The following is a 13,383-nucleotide window of genomic DNA, read 5'->3' as shown; positions in this document are numbered from 1 at the left end:
CCAGCCACTCAAAACCAGGCCCAGCCAAGTTGACACATAACCTTAACTACCACAGCTGCTAACTGAGAGCTACCAGCTGCTCTTCAGGAGAAAGTGGCAGTGTGCTTGTGTAAAGATCTGAAGCCTTGGAAACCCTATGGGGTTGTTCTATTCTGTCCATAGGGCTGCTATGAGTTAGAATTGTCTTGATGGCATTTTTTTTTTTTTGGGGGGGGGTACAGATATAACAACTGACATATAGACTGACAGAATAGACTTAAGAGCCCAGAAATAAGTCCGTACATCTAGAGTCAACTGATTTTTTGACAAGGGCATCAAGTCCATTTAATAGAGAAGGAAAAGTCTTTTCAACACATGCTGCCAGGAAGATTGGATCTCTACACACAGAAAAAATAATTAAGATTTACACCTCATATCATTATCATACTCAAAAAGCAATTCAAAATGAATCAAGGACCTAAATATGAAAACTAAGACTTATAAAATTCCAAGAAGAAAATATAAGGGGTATGTATGGTTGTGGGATCCAGTTTTCAATAATGGATGATCAGATATAACAACAAAAGTTTGAGCAAAAACAGACAAAATAAATAAATGGGACGTCATAAAAATTAAATACTTTTTTTCACCAAAGAATGTATCAACAAAGGGAAAAGGCAACTATAAAGTAGGAGAAAATTTTCCATATATCTGATAAAACGTCTACAACTTAACAACAGAAAAGACAATCCAATTAAAAAAAGAAAAATGAGCAGAGGGCTTGACCAGACATTTCACCAAAGAGGCTATTCAACTAGCTAGCAAGCACATAAAAAAGATGCTCAATGTCAGCCACTGTTGTTATTGTTGTTATGTGCCATTGAGTTGGCCCCAATACATAGCGACCCCTCCTTCAGTTGCTGAGGCAGTATCACTATGGAAGTAGATTGCCCACCCTTCCTTCTGAGGAGTGGTTGGTGGGTTTGAACTGCCAGCCTTTTGGTTAGCAGTCAAGTGCCTTAGGCACTATGCTACCAGAGCTCCTTCATTAGTCATTAGGCAGAAGCAAATTAAAACCATAATGAGATACCACCTTCCTCCTATTCTAAAAAAAAAAAAAACCTATTCGAATGACAATTAAAAAACAAACATAACAGAAAACAATAGATGTTGGTCAAAATATGGAGAAACTGGAACCCTCATCTATTATTGGTGGGAATGTAAAATGGTGCAGGCAGCCTGAAAAAGTCTGGTGTTTCCTCAAAAAGTTGTACATAGAACTACCATACAGCCCAGCCATAGCAATTTAGGTATGTACCTAGAAGAAATGAAAGCAGAAATGCAGCAATCTCAACACCTATGCTCACTGTGGCACTTTTTACCGTAGCCAAAAGGTGGAAGCAATCAAAACGGCTATCAACAGTTGAATGGATAAACAAAAATGTAGTACATTCATACAGTGAATTATAACTTATTCATAAAGAGAAATGAAGTTTTGATATATGGCACAACATGGATGAACATGGAAAATATTACGCTGAGTGAAATAAATCAGTCACAAAAGGACAAACATTATATGATATCACCTACATGACATAAGCAAATATAGAGAAACCAAAGATTACTGGGAGTTACCAGGTATGAAAGGAAAGGGCAAGAGGAGTTTCTGCTTAAGGGGCAGTGATTTTATGTTAATGTGGTAAAATAATTGGAAAAGAATAGCAATAATGGTGGTATAACATGAAGAATGTAATCAATGTCACTGTGTTATACACGCAAAAAATGTTGACCTGGTAAATGTTTTGTTGTGTATATTTTCACCACAATAAAGAAAAGCCAATTAAATTTAATAACTTGTTTTAAAAATAAGAAAAAAAGAAAACCATAGGGAGCAAAATTGTACTCCGACACACATGGGGCCACCATGAGTTGACATTTCCTCAACGGCAACTGGTTTTTTTTGTTTGTTTGTAGCTCAATCAAGGGTATAGTGCCTCTATCCTTGGAGGTATTCCATGCAATCATTCCTGAAACACTGAGTAGTTAGGAAAGGAGTGGGATGACTCACCGCACTCATGAGGGAGTCCAGGACGCTGACGGCAAATGCTGTTCCACATGCAAATGGCTGCGTGAGGTACAGTTCTGTGTCGGGGTCATCATCATCATCTTGGTCCAAAAACTGAACATTAGTGTCATTCACTAGAAAAAGGATAAAATAAGAATTAGCTCCAAAGATCACACTCAGGCAGCAAAACCAAAGAGAGACCAGGCTACTGGTTTAGAAACACTGGGGTCACTGGAAAAGAAAATAAAAAACATGGGAGAAGCTATAGATGGGTCTTGGGGTTAGGTCAGTGAACTCAATGGACGGCTCCTATGTGATTCTTTAATTCAGCTTCTAGGGCCTGGAGAGCAATGAGTTCAATCAAGCTCAGTCCATGGCACACTGCAAAGCGCCAACAGATGGCACTGTGGTCAGTCCTCTGGTACAGTTTTGGAATCATGACCGAAAAACACCCTGGAGCGTTTTTTGGTAGCCAAGTCCTTTGAGAGATAAACATATTTCAATGATGCGTAGCCATGCTGGGACAGGAAGGTTAGCCACAAAGAAAGCAACTTATCCAGAGTCAAGAGCAATGGATTGGGACCACACACAAAGGCAAAAAGCAAGGAATTCACCTTCAGGCATGACCCATAGACTGCTCTGGGGACAGACCTGGGGTCTAACAGGCTCTGCTTAATACAAAGGAAACCCCAGGTGGTATGGCTCACTGACTGGCTGCTTGCTCACAAAGACTCTCTTCCTCAAGTTGCATAGGGATGCCCAAGCTTTTCCTTTCCCCTTCTAAATGGCTCAATCATTTATGGGATTCTCCTCAAGCAGTTGCAGTATTTGATGCTGCATTTCATTTCCATGGGAGGATTCCTCAAGGACTCCTCTAGCACACATGCACACACACAGACTGATTGGTTGTGTTACTGAGATGTCTTTAACTTATTAAAAATTAAATGACAAATTAATTTCCATCCCCATCTTGGTTTCAGAAATTATCATTTGCAGAGCAAGTAGTAGAAGGGGGTGTATATGGAGGGGGGAAGAAATGAGCACTCGTGAGTTCTGAGATAATTACTGTGCTTTGAGGAAAAGAACAGATGAGGTGTCCTTTCCCTGATTCTAAATGTACCAGCAGCTAATTCTCTTCCCTAGAGTTTGCTTTAATATTTTTTTCTGAAAGTTACTTTTTGGGTAACTTAAAAACAAAAACATTTCTTTACTGTATGAGGCAGAATAAATGATAATAAGATCAAAGTCTAGGCGTAGAATTACTTTTAAATGATGCCATCTTGTTTACCAAGAGGAATATTCTAATGGGGAAAATCTTTGCTCAGAGCTTCCAATGTTAATAATATCCAGGTTCCTACTGTCTCTGCAGCATGTGAATTAAAGGACATTGGATGGTACATATGAATGGTGCAAATGTTTAATGAACTCAGCTGCTAATGTAAAGGTTGTGGGTCAAGTTCAACTAGAGGTACCTTGGAAGAAAGGTCTGGTAATCTACTTCTGAAAAATAAGCCACTGAAAGTCCTGTGGAGCCCTGTTGCCATGAGTCATGTGGATTCAAGGGTAATTGGTAAGTGGGTGAGAGTATGAAGTTTAGAATCTGACAAGTGGGCTTTGAATCCAGACTCTGTCACCAACTCCCTTGGGCAAAGCATTTAATCATTCTACATCTTAGTTTCTCTATCTGGAAAATGGGCAGGAATAACAGCAATGTTCTCATGAGGTTATTAGGAAGCTTATATGAGATAGTGTCTGGTGACCTGGGCCCAGCATCTGGATCGTTTTATGCACTTGCTAAATGTTAGCTGCTATCATCATTGCCCTCTGACATTAAATATTCTATCTACCCCACTACATTGTGAAAATCTTCAGCTTCCCTTTGGCCTCTCTCAAGAAGCACTTAAGATCTTGCTCAGGGATTCTATCAGGATCAAGTAATACCTTTTCCTCACCTCCCTCCATTTACACAAAGGCATATTGAGTTTAGTCTTTTGCCTTGTGAGTCAGAAAATGGAAATTTGGGACAGTATACAGAGGGTTATTTTATTTTATTTTTTTAATTATTTGTAATAGCAACTGATGATGTATTCTCAGCATTCCTTCAAGAGCACTGTCTATTAACTAGACTTGGTATTAGACTTGTAACTAGATTTGGAGGGGAAGTGGCTCCAAGTAGAGTGCTGACTCTAGGTTTTCAGTGAGCTAGGGATTTGGGTCACTGGAAAAGAACTCCAAGGCACTGGCCAGGGCCCAGTGAAAATCCTGTGTATTGTTCTATGGCACTCAGTCTCAGGGATCTAGCAGCCAGTGTTTCCCAAAATCCATTTCACAGAATAGTCATTAAGCGGGATGCTAAGAGAAGATGAAAAGGAGGTGATACATGAATGCAAGATGTTAATAATAGGAGAAACAATATGCAGGGGAAGAGACTGTATATGGAAACCCTACACTTTGTGAACAATTTATCTGTAAATCTCAAACTGCTCTGAAAAATAAAATCTATTGAAAAAGAAATCATCCCAAAATAATTGGGAAACAGGAGGGTTAAGCAACTTGAAAAAAATTTGTCTTGTGGAACTTCCATGAGCCTTTAATATGCTAACATTAATTGAGCATCTCCAAGTAGATGAAAATCAGAACATACTACACAGTTTACAAAACTTCTTTAACCTTGGTACCTTCTGTGATTTTTTTAAAAGTATTTGTCTGACCTGGTATAATCTGGAACACATCTCAGAGCATGTTGATTAATATTTGTGGAATATGAAGAGAGGTGAAGTGGTCAGAGAACATTATTGTGGTGGTTCTTAGGTGTTGGCGAGTCAGTTCCAACTCAAAATAACCTTAAGTAAAATGGAATGAAATACTCCTCAGAATTATTGCAATGCTTGAGCCCATTGTTGCATCCAATGTGTCAAGTCTTCTCATTGAGGGGCCTCTCCTTTTTTGCTGAACCTCTATTTTACCAAGCATGATGTCATTTTCCCAGGGACTGGTCCCTTCTGACAACATGACCAAAGTACAAGAGACAAAGTCTTGCCATCCTCACTTTTATAATAAGCATTCTGCCTATACTTCTTCCAAAACAGATTTGCTATTCTTCCGGTAGTCCATAGTATATTCAACATTCTTTGGCAACAACATAATTCAAATGTACCAATTCTTCTTCAATTCTCATTACTCATTGTCAAACCTTTGCATATGTTTGAGATGGCTTAGGTCAGGTGCACCTTACTTCACAAAGTGACATCTTTGTCTTTTAACATTTTAAAGGAGTCTTTGTGGCAGATTTGCCCAATCCAATACATCATTTGATTTCCTGACTGCTACTACCATGGCTGTTGATTATGGATCCAAGTAAAACAAAATTTCTGACAACTTCAGTCTTTTCTTCATTTATCATGATATTACTTATTGGTCTAGTTGTGAAGATTTTTTGTTTTCTTTAGATAGAGGTATAATCCATACAGAAGGATGTGTAGTCTTTATTTTCAAGAGTAAGTGCTCCAAGGCCTTTTCACTTTCAGCAAGTAAGATTGTGTCATCTGCATATTTCAGGTTGTTTATGACTCTTCCTTCAATCCTGATGCTGCAATCTTCTTCATACAGTCCAGCTTCCTGGATTGTTTGTTCAGCATACAGATTGAATTAAGTATGGCGAAAGGATACAACTGTGATGCACACCTTTCCTAATTTTAAACTATGCAGTGTCCCCTTGCTCTGTTTGAACAGCTGCCTCTTGGTCTACATATAGCTTCTGTTGTTGTTGTTGTTATGTGCCATAGAATCCGACCCGACTCATAGCAACCCCTCCTTGGGTTTCCGAGGAAGTTGCCCCATCTTCCTTCCAATGAGTGGCTGGTGTGTTTGAACCGCCAGCCTTCTGGTTAGCAGTCAAGTGCCTTAGGCACTACGCCACCAGAGCTCCCACATATAGGTTCTACAAGAGCACAATTACATGTTCTTGGATTCCAATTTTTCACAATGTTATCTATAATTTGTTATGGTCCACATAGTCAGATGCCTTTGCATACTCAATAAAACACAGAGAACATCAGTGGTTGCCAAGAGTGGTATGACAACTAGAAAAACAGGGCTGAGGGCAGAAACAAAAGGTGGTATGAACACATATGGAAGGTTTCCTGAACACAGAAGCAATCTAGTAAGGAATAAAGGCACCAGGAGATTGAATTACACTAGATATCCTGAATGCAATTATTTAGGAGATTCAAGATTAACTGGATACTTGAATTGTTGCCTCAGATTTGGGGTACAGTAGGCTTTTAAAAAGTTCTTCCACTCATCACAAATCAAAATATCTTAGTCAGCTGGCAACACAGAGCTTCCAAAGAGATAGAAAAAGAAATTCCTGGCAGGGATGCATTTGAAATGCTACTGCAGGTTTCTTCGGAGAAGTTTGGATGAATTTCCAATCAGAGGTCTGGACCACATGAGCTTCCTGGTTCTCTTATGGCCCTAGGGTCCTGAAAAGAGCATCCCAGAAACCTAGGCTTTTAGCCAACTTCTCTAAACATGAAAAAGACACCTCTTCTACTGTTGGAAACAGAAAATAGTGTGATACTCCCTGACCTGAGTGGATTTTGCCCTGATAAATAGCTATGCTGACAATAATGCAGTGCTGAATGGTGGACAATTTATTCCTTAGTTTCTAGACGTCGCACAGCAAGATTACTGTGTTAAAAGCCTGCTCTCTTATTTTGAAATATATTTTTGGGCCAAGAAAATGGAGTGTTCGTTTCATTTGTGAGTCATTTGAAGGCAGGTGCTCCCCACCTCTCTATCCACCCCTCCACTGAGCAGCACTTTTGCTGTCTCTATTTAGAAGATCAATCCCCAGTCCTGAGACCCACTGCTGATGGGTGCCTTTCGTGGAGTCATTAACCAAGTCATAGGGAACTGGGAAAGGCTTTGACAAATGCAGTAATCACTAGAGGACTTTATCTTCCTGATGAGTCCACTGGCAATCTCCCAGAGGGGGCTTGGGGCCCCGAGTGTGAGAGTCAGGGTGCAGAGCTGGGCCTTAGCAGCTGCTAACCTCATTCTTCCAACCCATCCTGAAGCCTGGCTTTAGTAAGAAAAGACCCCCTAGGAGCTGGCTGCTTTTATGGCTTTAGAACCAGAGCTTCTGAGAAAGGGCCTAGTAGGGGGAAAAAAAATAGACAAATAAAGTCAGAATAAAGGAAAATAAACAGCTGGAGGGAAGGCATGGTCTTAGGTTTCTTATCTTAAAATTTTTATATTTCTCCTTTGACTTCCTCTGAGAGCTGTGAAGATGTGTCAGTCAAACTGACAGTGTGGTCCAAGAGGACTAGAAGGGGAGAAGGCGGGAGAGCAGGGGGACACGTGGAAAAGGGAAAAAAAAAAAAAAAAAAGAAAAGGCCCAAAGAAAATGAATTAGAGCAAAGATGCTTGGGAAAGAACTGCCAGGTCAGATGGGTGTGATCAAAGGTTTACTGATGCTGTGTAGGGAAGAAATCATTAAGAAAGGCCAGAACAAGACAGTCGATTCCAACCAGAGCCACAAATAAAACACATTCAAAGCAGTGCCGTGAGGGTAGCCTTTCTGTTGCAGCCGGTGAAATAAAAAACAAGCTGATGATAGTTGGAAACACCAACAACAGAACTAAAGCAGATTCTGATGTGAAGGAAAACAGTGCTTCTTACCCAGTTCAGTTATCATTAGAATGTGCGTCCCACTGTTTTTTTCCTGATTGACTGATACCAAAGGCAACTTGCCCGGTTTAGCTAATTGGATACAGCATTTAAGGTTTGGGGAAAGGGAGTGGAGGAAAGTACAGAAAAAGAAAGAGAGTGAGGGAGTAACAGATGAAACATTCTAAAGTAAAGGGACCTGGGACCATTTATCTTGGGAGAAAAAGGCCACTATGTAGATTTGCAAATTTACAAGTGGTAGCGGGGGAATGTCATGGCCATGTTAAAAGCAGCATTCCATTGACCAACAATTACAGCCCTCAAGATCCCATCAGTTTTCGGAATAGAGTGACATTCACTACAAATGAGCTCTGGCTGCAAAGCAGTTCAACTAACACAGACAGATTATATGTAGAGTTATTGCACGTTATAGTTATTACACATTAACCCAATCCTTCTGCCCAGTTCTTGAAATAGGTTTGGCTTATATCTAAGGCTATGTGCATCAGTGGAGGACTCCAATCTTAAGACCTGTCCAGAAAGAATTCTGAAAAGAGGTGCTTCCAGTGAAAATCACCAGAAAGTATTTATAGACTAGGCCTTTCCTCCCCTCTTACTCCTTCCCCAACTCATGCCCCATCTTAAATCCATTATACTATGCTCCATTGGAAACAGTGACCAGCATGAAGGAAACTGTCTATTCATTTCAGAGGAAAGATAGATCAGTTTTCCCTTTGGTAATCTGTCATGTTTCTACCTGTACCCTTCTGTCTCCTCTCCCAAAATAAACCCCACTGTAGACTTCTATGCTGAAAGGGCTAGGAAACAGGCCAGCTTCCATATATGCTGCTTGATCTGGAAGACAGGGTAAAAATTCTCCCCAAGGCCTACCTAGTTCAGTGATGATGGGGATGTTGACCCCAGTTGTGATGGATGGCTGGCGTAACATCCCATGTACTGGGCTATTATCTGGAGAGGATCTGTCCATTCCTGGAGGTGTGAACCCTAGTGGGAAGGAAGAGAAAAATCAGAGATGTGGAAAATTCAGAAATAATCAGAGTACTGTGTACACATACAACCCAAGATGTGTCGCCTGTGTATTATTACAGGTAAATAAACTGCGCTCTCAAGATAAACTCTGATGAGACAAAGTGGAAGACCATTATAAAAAATCCCAATTCACTTCAACAGTTCCCTAAAAATTCAGACTCTACACCAATTATTTATCCTGCTCACAGATTTTGGTTAACCTCTCCTACCAGGCACACAGGAGATTGTACTTCTGTGCAAGTTAGACAAGCCTTGAAGTTAGATAGACCCACGTGACATAGGAAATGCTCTGGTCCACAAAAAGTGAGCAAAAGCAGTAAGTATCACTGTGCTACTTCTGGTACAAGTGTTTAATGTCTTGTGCTTGCTTTGCCACCTCTTTCTTCTCAGGCCTGATAACAATGGAAACACAGGTTTCTATGGAGATGAAAGCAGAGCAACAACCCTGGACAGGGAACCAGACCCACTAAGCACTATGAGTGTGAAAAAAATAAATCTATGTTGCTTTAAGCCACTGAGATTTGGGGGATTTTTGTTACCACAGCAAAACCTAGCCCATCCTGACTGTTACTTTAAACCAATTAATTGTTTATCCTTTTGCCAGTGAGTGACTTAGATCCAGGTTTCTGACACATCTCTGGCCAATGGTGAGAGGAAATCTGCTGGGGTGGAGGGCTTTCAGGAAAAGTTTCCTTGATCTTAGAAAGAAACACATATGAAGAGATTTGTTTTTAATTCACTGGACATTGCTTTACGTGCCTTTAGTGCCTGGAACTGTGGAGCCCTTTTGCAACTAGGATAGGCATCAACTGAAGAAAAGCTAACTTAATGATACTGGCTAATCTGAACCACAGAAAAAGCTTTCCTCAAGTTCTTGAAGTAGCCAGCACTGGAACCACCTTACATCGATATATGTTGTCATTAGCTGTCATTGAGTTGGCCTTGCCTCATGGTGACTCTATGTGTTACAGAGCAGAACCTCTCCATAGGGTTTTCATGGCTGTAATGTTTATAGAAGCACATTGCTAGACCTCTTCTTCCACAGAGATTTTGGGTGAGTTCAAACTGTCAAACTGCCAGCCTTTTGGTTGGTAGCCACTTGAGTCAGACTTGTATATGTGTGTCTGTATATTTTGAACTCCCAATGAGCCCAAAACAGGTCTCATAAGCAAGGTGTGAAGACAGAAATATTGGGAAGTAGTACAGTTGGTTTCTTATCTGGCAGTTTGGGCTTCTCTGGGTCTCAGGCCCAAGTCCTAAGTACACATCAGCATTAGCTTGACCCAACCACAACTTCAAGTTTGGTTAAAGTTTAGAATGATCTCAGTGAGGCTGGCTGACTACCTCTTTAAGAATGTGCCTAGAGACATAGAAAGCCTTTAAAAAGTACTGACCTATATACATATATCAAAAATTATTTACCTCTTACATTCATTTGGTTAATTTCATCAAGTGAAGCATATGGCAAATGGTACCATCAGCTCAATGCTGACTGCAAAGGCCCATCCATGTGCTCCCCACACCTCCAAAGATAGCCAGGCAGCTGTCCACATTCGCTGCGGTTTCTCTCTTTATTCTTTATGAATTGCCACATGAGTTTATCAATGTATTAGGGACTTATGGGTACAAAGCCACTTGCTAAGTTTCCTAGGACAAAACTCCAAATAAATAATATGACTAGATTCCTGACTCATTCTCCAGTGATGTGACAAGATTGGGTTAAATCTGGCTAGTGTCAAGCTTTATCTAGCAAGAACGAAATGACAGGTGCTCAATAATTGCCCATTGTTTTGCAGGTGCATACTGTATGAAATGCCAGAAAAATATGAATGTTTTCTTATTTTCTGCTCTTCTCTGTATAAATTTCAGAGCATTCATTGAGTGCCATACTTCAAGAAAGAAAGAAGTTTCATTTAATAGTTTTGCCCTGATTGCGTTTAGTTTTATTTTTACATTAATAGACTGTGAACAGGGTAAGTCATTTTGAATGACAGTGTTGTGTCCATGTTTCTAAACTTTAGAATGTGCATTTTTTCAGCCAACTACCTAACCAAGAATATGCATTTAAAATGCTAGCTGTTCTCTTTCCCTAGAATAGTGAAGGGGAAAACTAAACTGTTTTCATCAGAAGTTTCATTCAAAGGCATGAAAAACTGCAAGTGACAGCTGTGCAGATTCAATGGATGTGACGTTTTGAATTTCTTCAACTTGACAAGTAAACACCTTAAAACGGTAATGCTATATGCATAATACATGGCCTGTATTTTGACATCCATCATCAAATGCTGACTTGAGAAAATACGGGTTTGTACGTTAAGGAATAGCACCCATAAACCAGGGAGAAATGCAGGTCACAGGGTATTAGGAAAACTGTATTTCATTATAGAACCTGCAACAAGCCTTTTATTTTATCTTATTTAAAGATTCCATTTTCAGCTGTGAAGAGACTCAATTCCTTTGCATGAAACCTTCATTTAGAGATGACATGCTTGCCTCAAAGTCCTCTTTCATTTTGCTTTCATATTCCATTTTCCCCTTCAAGTCCCCAAGCCTGGTTCTATTAGCATATGCAACTGACAAACTATGGTGAGTGTCCAAAGTCATCTCTCCATGGAAGATCCTTCCCTCCCCTGTGCATGACCCAAGGAAGGGTGCTTCAGTTAGAAAACTTCAGCAATGATAATGTCTCTATTTCACTACTTTTCTAGTGTCACATGTTTCAAAGCAAATGGCAAAGACTACAGATTTCATATCTTCACCTCACACAGAGTTGTGTTAAAGAGTAATAGAATTTATTAGCATTGTTTTTTCCTTTTGGATCCTTATAAGGGAAAACTGTAGTCTGCAATGACAGGGCTGACCTAGATTCCCTACATGACCTTGAAGAGAATACAAACTCAGGCTTCCATGACACAAACAGACATATGCACACCTACGTTCATGACAGCATTATTCATAATAGCAAAGAGACAGAAACAACCTAAGTGCCCATCAACGGATGAATAGATAAACAACCTGTGGTACATACTATGCAACATTAAAGAATAATGAAGAATCTGTGAAATAGCTCATAACACAAATGAATCTAGAGGACATTATATGATGAGTAAAGTAAGTCAATCACAAAAGGATAAATATTGTATGAGACCACTAGTTAAGAAAAATTAAGAAAATGTTTATGTACAGAAAGAAACATTCATTGATGGTTATCAGGGATGAGAGGGTAAAGGTGAATAAATCACTAATTAGAGAGTAGATACGTATTAATGGAGATGAAAGGAAAGGCAGTCACTGAGGTCACATGGTATTAGAATTTACCTTTACAAAGGTCAATACTATTATCTACCCAATCCTGTAATTATAGTAACAATACACAACAAATACAAGTAGATACACAGGTAGACATGCAAGCTGAACAGATATGAGAAGGTGAATGAGTACATGTACACACACACACACACACACATTGCACACACGTTTGGCAGAGGCTATTTCCACATAAGTATTGGTACATGCTGTAAATACATCCAAGGGTATTGTAGAGCAGGGGGGAATGTTCTAAAAACTTCTTAGCTATAACCAAACAATCTGAAGGAATGACTCACTGGGCTTGGGGATTTAGTACTACAGTCTCAGGGAGCATCCAGGTCAATTGGCATAACAAAGCACACGATGACAGTGCTCTGTATCCTACTTTGGTGAGTAATGACTGGGGTCTTAGAAGCTTGGAGTGGCCATCTAAGATGCAACTATTGGTCTCTCCTCATCTGGAATGAAGAAGAGTGAAGAAAGTCAAAGACTCAAGGAAACAATTAGTCCAAAGGACTGACGGACCACATGGACCACAACTTCCACTACTCAGAGACCAGAAGAACTAGATGGTGCCTACCTACCACTACCAAATGCTCTGATCAGGACCATAACAGAATGTCCTCAATAGAGAGAGAAAAAAGAAAAGTAGAACAAAATTCAAAAATGTAAAAAAGACCAGACTTACCAGTCTGATAGAGACTGGTGGAACCCCCAAGACTGTGGGCCTGAGATACCCTGCAAGCCTGGAACTGAACCCGTATCTGGGATCAACTTTCCATCAAACAATAGACAGGTCTATAAAGTCAATAATAAAACCAAGGAGGAGTGTTCTTCTCAGTACAATCAACCATATGAGACCAAAGGGGCAGCATTTGGCCCAAAACAAAGCTCAAAAGGAATGGAGGATGAATGGAAACAGAGAACCCAGGAAGACAGGGGGAAGGGTCCTGTTACATCTATCTATATGATTGCAAACAATGTCAGGAAACAAAATGTACAGAAATTGTTGAATGGAAAACTAATTTGCTCTGTAAAATTTCACCCAGATTATAATTAAAAAAAGGAAAGAAAGAAAAGGAACTCAGGCTTTTTCCATCTGATGGGATGAGGCGATCTGGCCTTTGATGCCATTTGATGATATCTGCCCCATTCATCACAGCAGCAGTTGATAAAGGGGCAGATCTGAACTGTGTTCTAATTCCTGATTGTCATCTCCTTCCCTTCCCTAATGTGGAGAATCCTGCAGCAATAGCAACATCTTTGGGTGTGCTTTAACTTTCTTTATGCATAACAACATTCCAATT

The 13,383-nt window shown here is 40.0% G+C and overlaps 1 protein-coding gene across 1 annotated transcript in view; it reads right to left on the bottom strand.

Moving 5' to 3' along the window:
• The window catches only part of KCNMA1 (potassium calcium-activated channel subfamily M alpha 1), a 1,147,148-nt gene that overhangs the window by 56,267 nt on the left and 1,077,498 nt on the right, over window positions 1-13,383 (bottom strand). The window contains exons 23-24 of the mRNA XM_007938677.2: window positions 8,609-8,722; window positions 2,048-2,178 (exon numbers count right to left, since the gene is read on the bottom strand). Coding sequence (XP_007936868.1) covers window positions 2,048-2,178; window positions 8,609-8,722 — 245 coding nt within the window. The remainder of the gene's footprint in view (window positions 1-2,047; window positions 2,179-8,608; window positions 8,723-13,383) is intronic.

This window comes from Orycteropus afer, unplaced genomic scaffold (assembly GCF_000298275.1).
Source record: "Orycteropus afer afer isolate SDZICR_OR568_19922 unplaced genomic scaffold, OryAfe1.0 scaffold00052, whole genome shotgun sequence".
Taxonomy (NCBI): domain Eukaryota; kingdom Metazoa; phylum Chordata; class Mammalia; order Tubulidentata; family Orycteropodidae; genus Orycteropus; species Orycteropus afer.
The sequence above is the reverse complement of the archived record's forward strand: the minus strand, read 5'-3'. Positions and strand labels throughout refer to the sequence as shown.